This window comes from Choloepus didactylus, chromosome 17 (assembly GCF_015220235.1).
Source record: "Choloepus didactylus isolate mChoDid1 chromosome 17, mChoDid1.pri, whole genome shotgun sequence".
NCBI classification, from domain to species: Eukaryota; Metazoa; Chordata; class Mammalia; order Pilosa; family Megalonychidae; genus Choloepus; species Choloepus didactylus.
Window position 1 is genome coordinate 75225926 of NC_051323.1, and position 11805 is coordinate 75237730.

General features: G+C 66.7%; 2 protein-coding genes across 6 annotated transcripts; one reads left to right on the forward strand and one right to left on the reverse strand.

The window, feature by feature from the left end:
- Positions 1 to 26: 26 nt before the first annotated feature.
- LOC119512152 (collagen alpha-1(I) chain-like) lies at positions 27 to 5152 on the reverse strand. Its single transcript, XM_037806641.1, has 6 exons — positions 5095 to 5152; positions 3784 to 4707; positions 2894 to 3712; positions 2507 to 2830; positions 1019 to 1231; positions 27 to 268 (listed from the first exon to the last, which is right to left on the reverse strand). Exons 1-6 carry the CDS (start codon positions 5150 to 5152, stop codon positions 27 to 29), a joined length of 2580 nt encoding a protein of 859 aa, XP_037662569.1.
- SEMA4C (semaphorin 4C) lies at positions 2610 to 11719 on the forward strand. 5 transcript variants are annotated; one of them, XM_037807391.1, is made up of 15 exons: positions 2610 to 3080; positions 5112 to 5259; positions 6591 to 6739; positions 6998 to 7060; positions 7225 to 7323; positions 7447 to 7543; positions 7630 to 7746; positions 7828 to 7979; positions 8074 to 8249; positions 8465 to 8609; positions 8708 to 8930; positions 9051 to 9163; positions 9966 to 10123; positions 10215 to 10285; positions 10395 to 11719. In XM_037807391.1, the coding sequence occupies exons 2-15, from the start codon at positions 5151 to 5153 to the stop codon at positions 11222 to 11224; spliced, it is 2502 nt and encodes an 833-aa protein (XP_037663319.1). In that variant the 5' UTR covers positions 2610 to 3080; positions 5112 to 5150; the 3' UTR covers positions 11225 to 11719. The 5 variants fall into 5 exon arrangements, with proteins under 5 accessions (XP_037663319.1, XP_037663317.1, XP_037663320.1 ...); XM_037807389.1 differs by having other exon boundaries at positions 2611 to 3080; positions 5115 to 5259; positions 10395 to 11718; XM_037807392.1 differs by lacking the exon at positions 2610 to 3080 and adding an exon at positions 3374 to 3417 and having other exon boundaries at positions 5115 to 5259.
- Positions 11720 to 11805: the final 86 nt, after the last annotated feature.

The following is an 11805-nucleotide window of genomic DNA, read 5'->3' on the forward strand; positions in this document are numbered from 1 at the left end:
CAAGACACCTGCAGCCCGGGCATCTATTATTCAGCACCCAAGTGCACCGAGGACAGGGCTGGGTCCCCACAGAAAGCCTCTGCCTCGGGGCCGCTGCTAAGTGATAGGTGGAAGACACCCAGGCGGGTGCGAACGGAGCACAGACAGCCTGACGGAGAGTTCTGGTTTCTGTCCCTGGCGGCACCACCTGCCCCCTTGGCCGAGGCCCCCCGAGGTCTCAGTGGTGTCAGTTCTGCCTCTGATCCCGAGATAAGAGTGGGGACGTGGGCTGGTGGCCAGGGCAGCCCCTGGCGCTGGACGTGCTGACGGTTCATCCTCAGCTCTTCCTCCGGCTCTGGAAACCTGGAAATCACCTTCGAAATTTCCCTCCTTTGTTCTCACTGCCAAGGGCAGAGCAGGAGTAGGAAGACCTGAGGGGCTGAACCTGGGAGTTCACAGCTCTCAAAGCTGCCCTGACACCCAGAAAGGGACCGAGCTGCCCATTGAGCTGTCCATCTGTTGGGGAGGGGGGCACTCTTCACCCCCATCCCGGGTCTCAGACGCTGCCCTCCTCCCCGTGCCCCAAACATACTCATCCCCGTGAGAAACAGATAGCACAGAGGAAGGTGTTGGTGACAGCTCAGCCCCTCCAGAAACCCAGCTGTAACCTGAGCAGAGGTGCGAGCTGGGGGGTCACCCGAGGGCGTTCGCGGTCCCCTGGGACCTGTAATGGGCCCTCTCCGGAGCCGGCCTGGGAGCTGACCAGATCCTCTAAACAGACTTCCACACCCATGCTGGCAGTCCCACACTTGCCCCTCTAGGGCCTTGACCTTTCCAGCCCTTGGGAAAGGCTGGGGGATATCCTGATAGAAGCCTCTGGAAAAGCAGCATCCGGGGCTGGGGTGACGGATGTTTCCTGCTTCCTTGTGGTGATGGTGGCAGGAGGGCTGGGAAGGGAAAGGCTCCCAGGTGGACGGCTTTGATAACTCTCTCTGGAGGAAGCAGGGAGAGGAAGTCCTTTTCCTAAGTCCCCGCTCACCTCCATCCTCAGCCACCTGAAGGGTGATGAGAGGGCCCCAGTCCGCACCCTGGGCCGGCCTCCCGGCAGAAGGCTGCCTTTGCGAGAGGTGGGGGGTGAGCACCGAATGAGGGGCACCGTGGCTCGGGGTCAGGTCAGGATGGGGCGCCACTGGCTTTTCAGCCGGGACTCCTGGGCCCAGCTCTAGGGCCTGGCCTGAGCTGCTGGCACATCCTGAGACGGTCAGAAGGCACTTAGCAGATCTCAGTTCTTCCTCGACTTGACCTTCCATAGAACGTGCTAGAAGGGCCTTAGGGAGACCAGAAAGGTACCTGAGCCATAATCCTCTACCCCTCCCCCCATTAGTATTTTTTTTTCCCTTAATGTAAGACCCAGGAATCCTCATTTTCTGCCTGTTGTGCTTTTATTTAAAAGTATGAATCATGAGGAAGTAGTCACGCAGGAAACTATATCCCCTGCCCACCCACCTACCCACCCACGGAAAAGGCCAGCGCTGGAAAGGAGCAGAAAGCACTGCAGGAAACGAAGGAAGGTGGGAGAGGGGAGGGGGCTGGGGAGCTGGAGGCTTGTGGTTGCTTTCGGAGGGTCACCCCTCTCCACCTCCATCCCAGCTGAGGCTTGGGGGTTCCTGCCAGCTAGAACCAACCAACTCTCCACTGGGACCCCCTTGCAGAGGGAACTAGGGAGCCCCTGCCCCCCAAGGCTTCACACCCAGAGGCGGGGTGGGGGGAGGCTGGGAAGGGAGGGAAACAGCAGGAAATGGATTGTTTGGGGCCTGAAAGTTGTTGGGATACACTGTGATTTAGTGAAAAGACAGGAAATGGGGAGTTGAAAAACCTGACTTAAAAACTCTGACCTAATTATCCATCCATATGACTTTGGGCAAGTTATTTAATCTTTCTAGGCTCATTTTATCTATAAAACGGGCGAGACAATGTGTAGTTTTTAAAGGGTCATCGGCACTAAAGCACAGAACAAGTGCGCGGGGCAGTGGCCCAGCAGCTCTCCCCACCTCGGCGCTTCAGCATTGGGGGGTCTTGCCAGGACGAGGGCCACACACACCTCCCTCCCTGGTGACCAATTGGGGTGTCGCCCCTGCCCATTCAAGGCCCAGCTTCCCTCTATCTCCAGCATCTCCAAGGCCTTTCATTTATTTTATGGAAAGGATCTGGGACATGTGGCTCTGGCCAGCGCGGGAGAAGGGGCTTTTTATATGCACCAGCAAAGACCCAATTGTTACCGAGACCGAACTGGGCTGCCCTCCCCAATTATCTCCAGCGCTCTCTGGTCTCCACTTTTCCAATGCCAAGTTTCAACTCAGAACAAAAGCCGCTGTCGGGCTGATTTATCATCCCGATCTGCTGATAGGCCCTAAAACGTCCCTCTGCGGGGGCTCTGCGCCCTGCTTTAAAGCTACGCCCAGTTCCCCAACTGTCCCAAGTCCCTTCACCTCTTCCCCTTGCCCCTCCCCGGGGCTCCTCTGTCCACCTGCCCGGCTCTGAGGACCAGCTTGGCAGGAGACAGGCCACTCCAGCACCGCCCAGGGGGCCGGAGCGACCAGTGGCTTCTCCGAGAGGCTGTGGGCGGAGGCTGGCGGTGCTGGCGCGCGGTTCCCCTCGGCCCCTTGCGCCTGAACGTCAGGGCTCGGCCACTTGTTGTCCAGCCTCCTCGGGCTCCGAGAGTCACCTCCTGCGGTCGGCGTTGTGCGACCCGAGGGGCGCCCGGCCCTTCCCTGGACAGCGACAACGAACGGCCTGGCCGGCTCTGGAGACTTGGCGGGGGGTCTTCCCGGTGGGCGAGGACCGTTCCAGCCTGAGGGCAGGATCCAGCGGGCGTTGGGTCAAAGGAACGCGGCAGAATTTGGGACCCCAAGACCGCTCTGATTGCGGGAAGAGAAGCCCCGGTTTCCCCAGCGCGCATCCCCCGAACGCTGAACCCCGAGGTGGCTGGCCCGCTCGCGCCCCCGTAACCCCAACTTGGGAAGCCCCCGGCCCCCTTTGCGACCCCAAGCGCAGCCGCCGGGCCCGCGGAAGGCCTTCGGGGGACACTTCGGGAAGACGGGGTGAGTCCGAGGGCCCCGCGGCGACGCCCGGGAGCGCTCCCCGCCCCTCCTCCCGGCGCCGTGGCGCAGCCCGCGGCTCCCAAGCCCGGGGCGACGGGTCGCGGCGGGTCGCAGCCCCTCCTGGGCGGGCCTGTGGGTCCCGCCCCGGCCCCGCTCGACCCCCCCATCCCCGCCTGACGTCAGGGGAGGGGGCGGGGAGCGGCGGAGGCCGCGGAGACAGAGCCGGAGCGGAGGCGCGGGGAGCCCGAGCCCGGGGCGCAGAGCCGAGCCGGGACCGAGGGCGGGCGGCGGCGGGGCGGGCGCAGGCGGCGCCCAGGGACCTGAGCGCACGGGATTGGTGAGCGGGGCCGGGGCTGCGGGGCGCGGCGGCCGCCGCTTTGTCCCCGGGCTCGGGCCGGGGCCGCCGCGCGCGCGCCGGGCGGGGATCTCGGGGTGCGGGCGGGACAGCGGCGGGGACAGCTGTCCTCTCGAGGGTCCGCTGCGCCACCCGCCGCGGGCTGCCTTGCGGGGGTGCGCCCGGCGCGGGGCGGCCGCGGGGTCCGGAGACGGGGTGCGGGCTCGGTGGGGCGCGGGGACCCCCTCGCGGCCGGCATCCCCGCCAGGCCCCCGGGCCGCCCGCGGCTCCCCACCCCCTACCCCCCGCGACGGAAAGTTTGGGGCGGGCTGGGCCCGAGGCCAATGCTGTGGCATCGGATTTCCTCGCCGCGGCCCCCCGTTCCGCCGGGGAGGAAAGCCAGGCCCGCGATCCAAGCCGGGCCGCCCCGTCCCGGAGCGCCTCGGCACCCCCAGCGGCAGCTCGGGCTGGGCACGAGAGGGGGGCGCCCTGCCTGCGCCCCGCCTGAGCCCCCGCTTCCTCGGCGCTGGGAGGGCCTGGGGCTGGGGGCTCCGCCGCGCGGGCGGGTCCTCGGAGCGCGCCGCGGGGTGCGGCCCCGGCCTCGGGTACGGGCGGCGGGAGGGCTGGGGGAGCCGACGCGCCCCCCTTCCCGCGTGGGGCCGGGGCCGGCAGGGGGCGTCCGCAGGCCGGGCTCCGCCACGCTCCCGGCGCCGCCGCTTTGTTTGCGTTCAAATCCCCGGAGCTGGGGGAGGGGGCGGCCGCGGCCAGCGCTTGGCGGGGGCCGCTGGTTTGGGGGTGAGCAGGTCCCCGGCGACCGCGTCCCTGAGCCCGGCGCTGGAGGGCTGGGGCCGCGGGAGCCCCATCCCGCTGGCGCGTCCAGGCCCGGGCCCCCCGGGACGCCGCCCCCGGGCTGAGAAGGCGGGTCCGCCCCGGGGGCGCGCGGGGGGCGCCGGGGCCGCGTCCCGGGGGGAGCCCCAGTCGCGCCGCCCTCCTCCCCGCGGCCTGTCCCCACGGCCGGGGCCGAGCGGGAGCTGGAGCCGGGGCGAGGAAGAGGAGGGGGCCCGCGCCTGGCCCCGCCCACCGCACCCACTTCCTGCCTCCCTTCTGGAGCAACAAAGGGGCCTCGGGAAGCAGGGCTCCCCGGCCGCGGCCCCGCTCCGGCCCGGCTGCTGTGGACCGGGCGTGGGGGCTCCGCTTGGGCTATTGTCTGCGCCGCGGCCGGGCCCCCCGCGGGGTGCTGCGCCGAGACCCCCAGCCGGGGCTCTCCCCACCGCCCGCGCCCGGCCCCGGGGTCTTCGGCCCAGAATTAGGACGTGGGGCGTCCGGACCTGGCCAGGCAGGGCCTGCTTCCCGGGTTATTTTAAGAAACCCTCGAACCTTTCAGGTGTGGGGGAGGGGTCGCCGCCTTTTATATTTTTAAGCTACTTCCTGCTGGGGGGGTGGGGGCGGCCGGGACAGGGCTTCTTGGAGTGGAGGAGATAGAAGTATCCACTCCTTCCGCTACGCTACCTCAGCTCCTCCTCTGCCCCCCAGGGAGGTCCCACAGTCTTTGGGGGAACCCCCAGGTGTGGGGGTGGTGGAGGGTCATCCAGGGGTCTCCCGGTGAGGCCTGGGCAGGTGCTCCCTCAGTGCCTCCTGGGTGGGCACCCCCAGGTCTGTTTTCTGGGCCGTGCTTCTGACCCTTTCTTTTCCCCCAGCAGGGCAGCTGGCCCGGGGCAGCGAGCGGGGCGCGTGCCATGGCCCCCCACTGGGCTGTCTGGCTGCTGGCTGTGGGGCTCTGGGGCCTGAGTATTGGGGCTGAGGTGTGGTGGAACCTCGTGCCCCGGAAGACCGTCTCCTCTGGGGGTGAGTGCCCGAAGGCGAGAGGAGGGGAGCGGGAGGGCTGCCGGGCTGGCCTGGGAAGCCGGGTTTTCTGGCCACATGGGTGGGGCAGCTGTGGCTCAACTGTCTAAGAAGCTGGACCATGGGTCCCAGAGACCCAGAACTTGGGGTGTCACTCACCGATGCCCCAGCTCCAATCCTGACTGCCGCTGCTATGCAAGGGGGTACTGTTCTGCACGGCTCTTGCCGTGCCTTGCTTTTTGCATGGTCGCTAGCGCTGGGAGCCAGGGCAGGCGGAAGCCATCAGGTGCAACCCCCCAGGAGTCTTTCTAGCCCCGAACCTCTGCCCCCAGGAGCCTCCAGCATCGACCCTAACTGACCCCTCTGCTACCCTGACTCCGTGCCTTCTGGTGGCTCTGGATGGGTGTGTGCATGTGCGCTGTTCACCTGGGGGGCAGTGAGTGGGCTGACAGTCCCTCGTGTGCACTCACCTGCACAAACAGGTGATGTCAGGTGTTTGTACCACCTGTGCACCCCTGGGACCTGGCAATGAGCTCACCTCCCTCAGGCTCCACTCTGCTAGTGAAGCCCTCCCATGCTGTCCCTTGTCTGGGGTCTCAGTTGACTCCGAGGACTAAGGGTGCTTTGGGGGGACCCTGAGGACAGCTTGGCAGCTCTTTCGGGGACTGACCCGGGACTTGCATGGCCATATGAGTGCACAGTGCTCTGCGTGCCGGATGGCAGGGGCTCCCCAGCCCAGAGGCTGCAGTGGCTTCCTGGCCTCCCTGGCTTGGACCTCACCCCGGATGCTCCTTTGCCCCCTGCTCTCCCCGACTCAGCCCAGAGACCAGCTGTGCTCACCCCCTGGGTTGCCTGGGCAGCAGCCAGAGCAAAGGGTTTCCAAAGGCAGGGAGCACTCATCCCTGTCTCTACCTCCTACCCTGCTAGACCTGGGGCTGGGGTTGTGCTGGACCCTGACATGGGCAGCGGGCAGGAGGGCACAGGAGGTGGCCAAAGCCAAGAAGCTGGGAGCAGAGGGGCCGCACCCAGCTCCGTAGCTTGAGGTGCCGCTGACCCTGAGAGTGGTAGCCCTCAATCTGATGGCTTCCTCTGGCCGGAAACTGTGGCTGAGATATCCTTCCTGCTCGGCAGCCAGATTCGCCCCCTCCCAGGCCGGGAAGGGCCAAGGAGGCCCGGGGGTGCTGTTAGCCCAGGGGCCATCAGCCTTTGGGGTGCTTGCTCCCATGTGGGGTGCTGGGTGAGCTGGGAAGGCTGCTGCTGGAGGGTGGCCAGGGCCCCGGAGTGGCTGCTACCCAGTCCCTCCCGCCCCGCTCAGCCCTGCCTTGTCCCTGCAGAGCTGGCGACCGTGGTGCGGCGCTTCTCCCAGGCGGGCATTCAGGACTTTCTCACGCTGACCCTGACCGAGCAGACGGGGCTCCTGTACGTGGGAGCCAGGGAGGCCCTGTTTGCCTTCAGCGTGGAGGCCCTGGAGCTGCAAGGAGCGGTGAGAGCCTGGGGAGCGCGAGGCCCCAGGCGGGGACAGGAGGCGGGACGAGGGGCGTGCATGGCCGGGCTGTCCCTCCCCTGGGCCCGCCTCTGAGCAGGGTCCGCACCTCCCTCCTCCATCACAGCACTTGGTGCGTTTTGCGGTGGTGAGCCACTTGGGGCTTCTATCCTCTACTAAAATCAGCCCCCCGAGAATGGGGACTGGGTGGCCCTCGCTGTCACCACAGGGGCTGACCTGCCCCCTCCCTGTCCCCAGATCTCATGGGAGGCCCCAGCCGAGAAGAAGGCCGAGTGTATCCAGAAAGGAAAGAGTAACCAGGTGTGTGCTCGGGGCAGGCCGGGCAGACACAGCCCCGGGGGCTCCCCAGTGGCCGTGTTACGCCCGGCTCCAGCTCTCCCTTTGTCCTGGCGCCGGTCTCTTGGTCCTTGTGTCCCAACATCTGGGACGGCCTCATACTCAAACTGGACACCTCTCTCCCCTAGACGGAGTGCTTCAACTTCATCCGCTTCCTACAGCTCTACAACACCTCCCACCTGTACACCTGTGGCACGTACGCCTTCCAGCCCAAGTGTACCTACATTGTGAGTGCCGTGCCCCCCAGCCCCTCAGCCATCTTTGGCCTCCCGCACCTCGAGACCATGTCCCCCCGGCCCCTTGGGCCTTCCCTTCTGCACCTGCTGCTCACGGTTCCTCTCCTGCCCCAGGACACACTCACCTTCTCCTTGGAGCGTGGAGAGTTTGAGGACGGGAAGGGGAGGTGTCCCTACGACCCGGCCAAGGGCCACACTGGCCTCCTTGTGGGTGAGTGGCTGCCCCAGGGCTGGCTTGGGGACCCCCGGGCACCGGGTCCCACCTGCTTCCAGCTGGCTGACCCCTGTCTCCCCCAGACGGCGAGCTGTACTCGGCCACGCTCAACAACTTCCTGGGCACGGAGCCCGTCATCCTGCGGAACATGGGCCCCCACTACGCCATGAAGACGGAGTACCTGGCCTTCTGGCTCAACGGTGAGGCCGAGGCGCTGGCCGGGGCTGGGGGTGGGCGCGCGGCAGCTCCCGCCCCCCCCACTAACCCCTCCCCCCACACAGAGCCTCATTTCGTCGGCTCTGCCTACGTGCCGGAGAGCATGGGCAGCTTCACGGGCGATGACGACAAGATCTACTTCTTCTTCAGCGAGCGAGCCCTGGAGTACGACTGCTACGCGGAGCAGGTGGTGGCCCGAGTGGCCCGTGTCTGCAAGGTGCGGGGCTGCCCGGGCAGCGTGCCGCTGGGGGGTCCCCGGGAGTCCGGGCTGGGCCGCACTGACCGGCCATTTTCCCCTTGCCACCTGCTAGGGCGACATGGGGGGCGCACGGACGCTGCAGAGGAAGTGGACCACGTTCCTGAAGGCGCGGCTGGTGTGCGCCGCCCCCGGCTGGCAGCTCTTCCTCAACCAGCTGCAGGCTGTGCACACCCTGCAGGACACCTCCTGGCACAACACCACCTTCTTCGGGGTTTTCCGGGCACGGTGGTGAGTCGGCCAGAAATCCTGGGGGCGGGGCGGGGAGGAACAGGTGCACGGGCCTGGGTCCCCGTGGGAAGCGGGCAGTGCCCCGCCCTGGCGGCCCTCTCCAGCTGCCAACATGCTCGCACATGACAGCATTTGCCGTGCTGCCTTGCCCAGAGCCGGAGTGACACGGGGTACAGCAGGCAACAGGCTGACCCTTGGGCCTCTCCCTGCCCCAGGGGCGACATGGACCTGTCCGCGGTCTGCGAGTACCAGCTGGAAGGGATCCAGCGGGTGTTCGAGGGCCCCTATAAGGAGTACCGAGAGCAGGCACAGAAGTGGGGCCGCTACACCGACCCGGTACCCAGCCCGCGGCCTGGTTCGGTGAGTCCCTGGGGGCAGAGCCGCACCCTGCCCGCCCTCGACTCCGGGCCAGCCCTGCCCGGCTGACCAGCTGTCCTCCCCACGCCCTCCATCCCCAGTGCATCAACAACTGGCACCGGCGCCACGGCTACAGCAGCTCCCTGGAGCTGCCCGACAACACGCTCACCTTCATCAAGAAGCACCCGCTGATGGAGGAGCAGGTGGGGCCCCGGTGGGGGCGCCCCCTGCTCGTGAAGAAGGACACCAACTTCACCCACCTGGTGGCCGACCGGGTCACAGGGCTGGATGGAGCCACCTACACGGTGCTGTTCATCGGCACAGGTGTGGCTGGTGCAGGTGCAGGCCGAGGGGGCGGGGTGGGGGCCTGGGTGGCCAGGATGGGAGATGCCACGGGACCCCCACCCCGTGCCCTCTTGGTGGACATCCTCGCCCCTCCCTCAGGAGATGGCTGGCTGCTCAAGGCCGTGAGCCTGGGACCCTGGGTGCACCTGATCGAGGAGCTGCAGGTGTTTGATCAGGAGCCTGTGGAAAGCCTGGTCCTGTCCCGAAGCAAGGTGGGCAGCCTGGGGCCCGGGGGAGCAGTGCGTGTGCGCCTCAGTGAGCTTGGGGCCAGTTCCTGGAAATGTGCACTGCCGTAGCCGTGCCTTGCGGGGTCATGTGCAGCTTGTCTCTGTGGGGCTGGTTCCCAGAATCGTCATGCGCTGGCAACTGCTTGGCCATTTTCTCCAGAATCACCCCCTGCCCTCTCTAAAGTCACACCACGGCCTCTTCAGCAGCAGACCCTCCACTGGCCAGGCCTCCCTGGCTGCCGGGCCGTCCCTGATGTCCTCGCGTCATCAGGGTTTTTCCCGACCCTCTTTTCCTTGACCGTTTCCCAGGAGTGATTTCATCGGCCCTCTTTCTCTGGCATGTTTGAGGCATTTCCCGAACTATCATCTCTTTGCCTTTTATCAACTATTGTGGGCAATTGCTAGAGAACATAAAATGAGGCCTGGGAGTCTGGACGAATTCATAGATGGCAAGTGCCAGCCAGGGCAAACACCTTACATCCTGCTGGTGCTGGTGACGACTTCCGGGCCCCGAGGAAAGGGCATTTCTGGTGCTCCCTGTGCAGAATGCAGTCTCGCCTCCCACGGTCACATCTGTATGGTGCTCAGGACTGGGCCTGGCTGGCAGTCAGCCCTCGACACATCCCTTGCTGCTTAGAGCTGGCCCCTCCCCAGGGCTTCACGCCACCCTCTTCCTCCTCTGGCCCGTGCTGCCCTGCGAGAGCCTGAGTTGCCCCCCGCACCACATGGGGCCTCCCCCGGGAGTGGCCCAGGCTGACCCTGGCTCCTGTGCCCGATCCTCCCGCAGAAGCTGCTGTTCGCAGGCTCCCGCTCCCAGCTAGCCCAGCTGCCCCTGGCCAACTGTGGGAAGTACCACTTCTGTGCAGACTGCGTCCTCGCCCGGGACCCCTACTGCGCCTGGAGCGTCAACACCAGCCGCTGCGTGGCCCTGGGCGGCCCTGCCGGGTGAGGCGGGCTCTGCACAAGCCAGGGCGAGGCAGGGGGTGGGGTGCAGGAGCCGGGACCCTGACACCTGACACGCCTCCTCTCCTGCCAGTGCCCTGCTCCTCCAGCACGTGACCACCACCGACACCTCGGACATCTGTAACTTCCACGGCAGCCGGAAAGGTGAGCTGCCCCCTTGTCCCCCTTCTGGAGGCGGGGTCCACTTGGGCAGGGCAGGAGTACCTTGGGGTCCCTGCCCTAACTCTGCACCCTCTTTTCTTTGCTCCTACAGTCAGGCCCACTCCCAAGAACATCACGGTGGTGGCGGGCACGGACCTGGTGCTGCCCTGCCGCCTCTCGTCCAACCTTGCCCGCGCCCGCTGGACCTTTGGTGGCCAGGACCTGCCCTCGGAGCAGCCCGGCTCCTTCCTCTACGATGCCCGGCTCCAGGCCCTGGTGGTTATGGCCGCCCAGCCCCGCCACGCCGGGGCCTATCACTGCTTTTCTGAGGAGCAGGGGGCCCGGCTGGCGGCCGAAGGCTACCTGGTGGCCGTGGTGGCTGGCTCATCAGTGACCCTGGAGGCCCGGGCCCCCCTGGAAAACCTGGGCCTGGTGTGGCTGGCGGTCGTGGCCCTGGGGGCCGTGTGCCTGGTGCTGCTGCTGCTGGTTTTGTCTCTGCGCCGGCGGCTGCGGGAGGAGCTGGAGAAAGGCGCCAAGGCAGCCGAGAGGACCCTGGTGTACCCCCTGGAGCTGCCCAAGGAGCCTGCCAGCCCCCCCTTCCGGCCCGGCCCTGAGACAGATGAGAAACTCTGGGATCCGGTCGGCTACTACTACGCCGATGGCTCCCTGAAGATTGTGCCCGGGCATGCCCGGTGCCAGCCCGGAGGGGGGCCCCCTTCTCCCCCGCCTGGCATCCCAGGCCAGCCCCTGCCTTCCCCCACCCGCCTTCACCTGGGGGGCGGGCGGAACTCAAATGCCAACGGCTACGTGCGCCTGCACCTGGGAGCGGGGGACTGCAGTGCACCCGGGCACTCCGTGCCCGAGCTCGCAGACGAACTGAGACGCAAGCTGCAGCAGCGCCAGCCACTGCCAGACTCCAACCCCGAGGAGTCCTCAGTATGAGGGGAGCCCCCCGCCACATTGGTGGTGGGGAGGGAGCGCAGGAGGTGCAGCTCCTACTTTTGCACAGGCACCAGCTACCTCAGGGACATGGCACGGGCACCCGCTCTGCCTGGAACAGGCTGCCCAGCACCTGCCCAGCCAGGAGGGCCTGCTCGGCTCAGCGTGGGCACTGCCACCACCCCCAGGGCACCAGCCTCTTGGAAAGCGGCTTCCTCCGCTCTGAGGGGCTGTGACTCACAGCCTCGTGGGACCCCAGCAGCCAGAACTTTTCAAGGCAGAAGTTGGAGGTGTGGCTGTTTGTGTGTGTGTCTGTGTGTGTGGTGTTGGCATGTGTGTCACATGGCCTTGTTTCTGCTGGGACTTCCTTGGCCTGGGGTCCCCCTGGTGAGTCTTGGAGCTATGAAGGGGAAGGGGTTGGGCTACTGCCACCCCCACAACCTGTCCCGAGGGGGGGGCAGTGGTGTACATACTGGGGTGGGGTGGGCAGGGTGCTGCACCCTTGTGGAGTGCAGGGCTCTGGGGTGTGCCTAGCCCTGCCCCCAGGGCTGTGAATGTTTTCAGGGTGGGGGGGGGAGATGGAG

Coding starts and splice junctions, on each gene's coding strand:
- LOC119512152 (XM_037806641.1), bottom strand. CDS start 5,152: ATGGCACGCGCCCCGCTCGCTGCCCCGGGCCAGCTGCCCTGCTGGGGG. Junction 2,831..2,893: donor CTCTTCCCGCAATCAGAGCG/GTCTTGGGGTCC, acceptor TCCTGCCCTCAG/GCTGGAACGGTCCTCGCCCA. Junction 269..1,018: donor TCAGGTGGCTGAGGATGGAG/GTGAGCGGGGAC, acceptor CCTGGCCACCAG/CCCACGTCCCCACTCTTATC.
- SEMA4C (XM_037807391.1), top strand. CDS start 5,151: ATGGCCCCCCACTGGGCTGTCTGGCTGCTGGCTGTGGGGCTCTGGGGC. Junction 5,260..6,590: donor GAAGACCGTCTCCTCTGGGG/GTGAGTGCCCGA, acceptor TTGTCCCTGCAG/AGCTGGCGACCGTGGTGCGG. Junction 8,610..8,707: donor CCAGCCCGCGGCCTGGTTCG/GTGAGTCCCTGG, acceptor CTCCATCCCCAG/TGCATCAACAACTGGCACCG.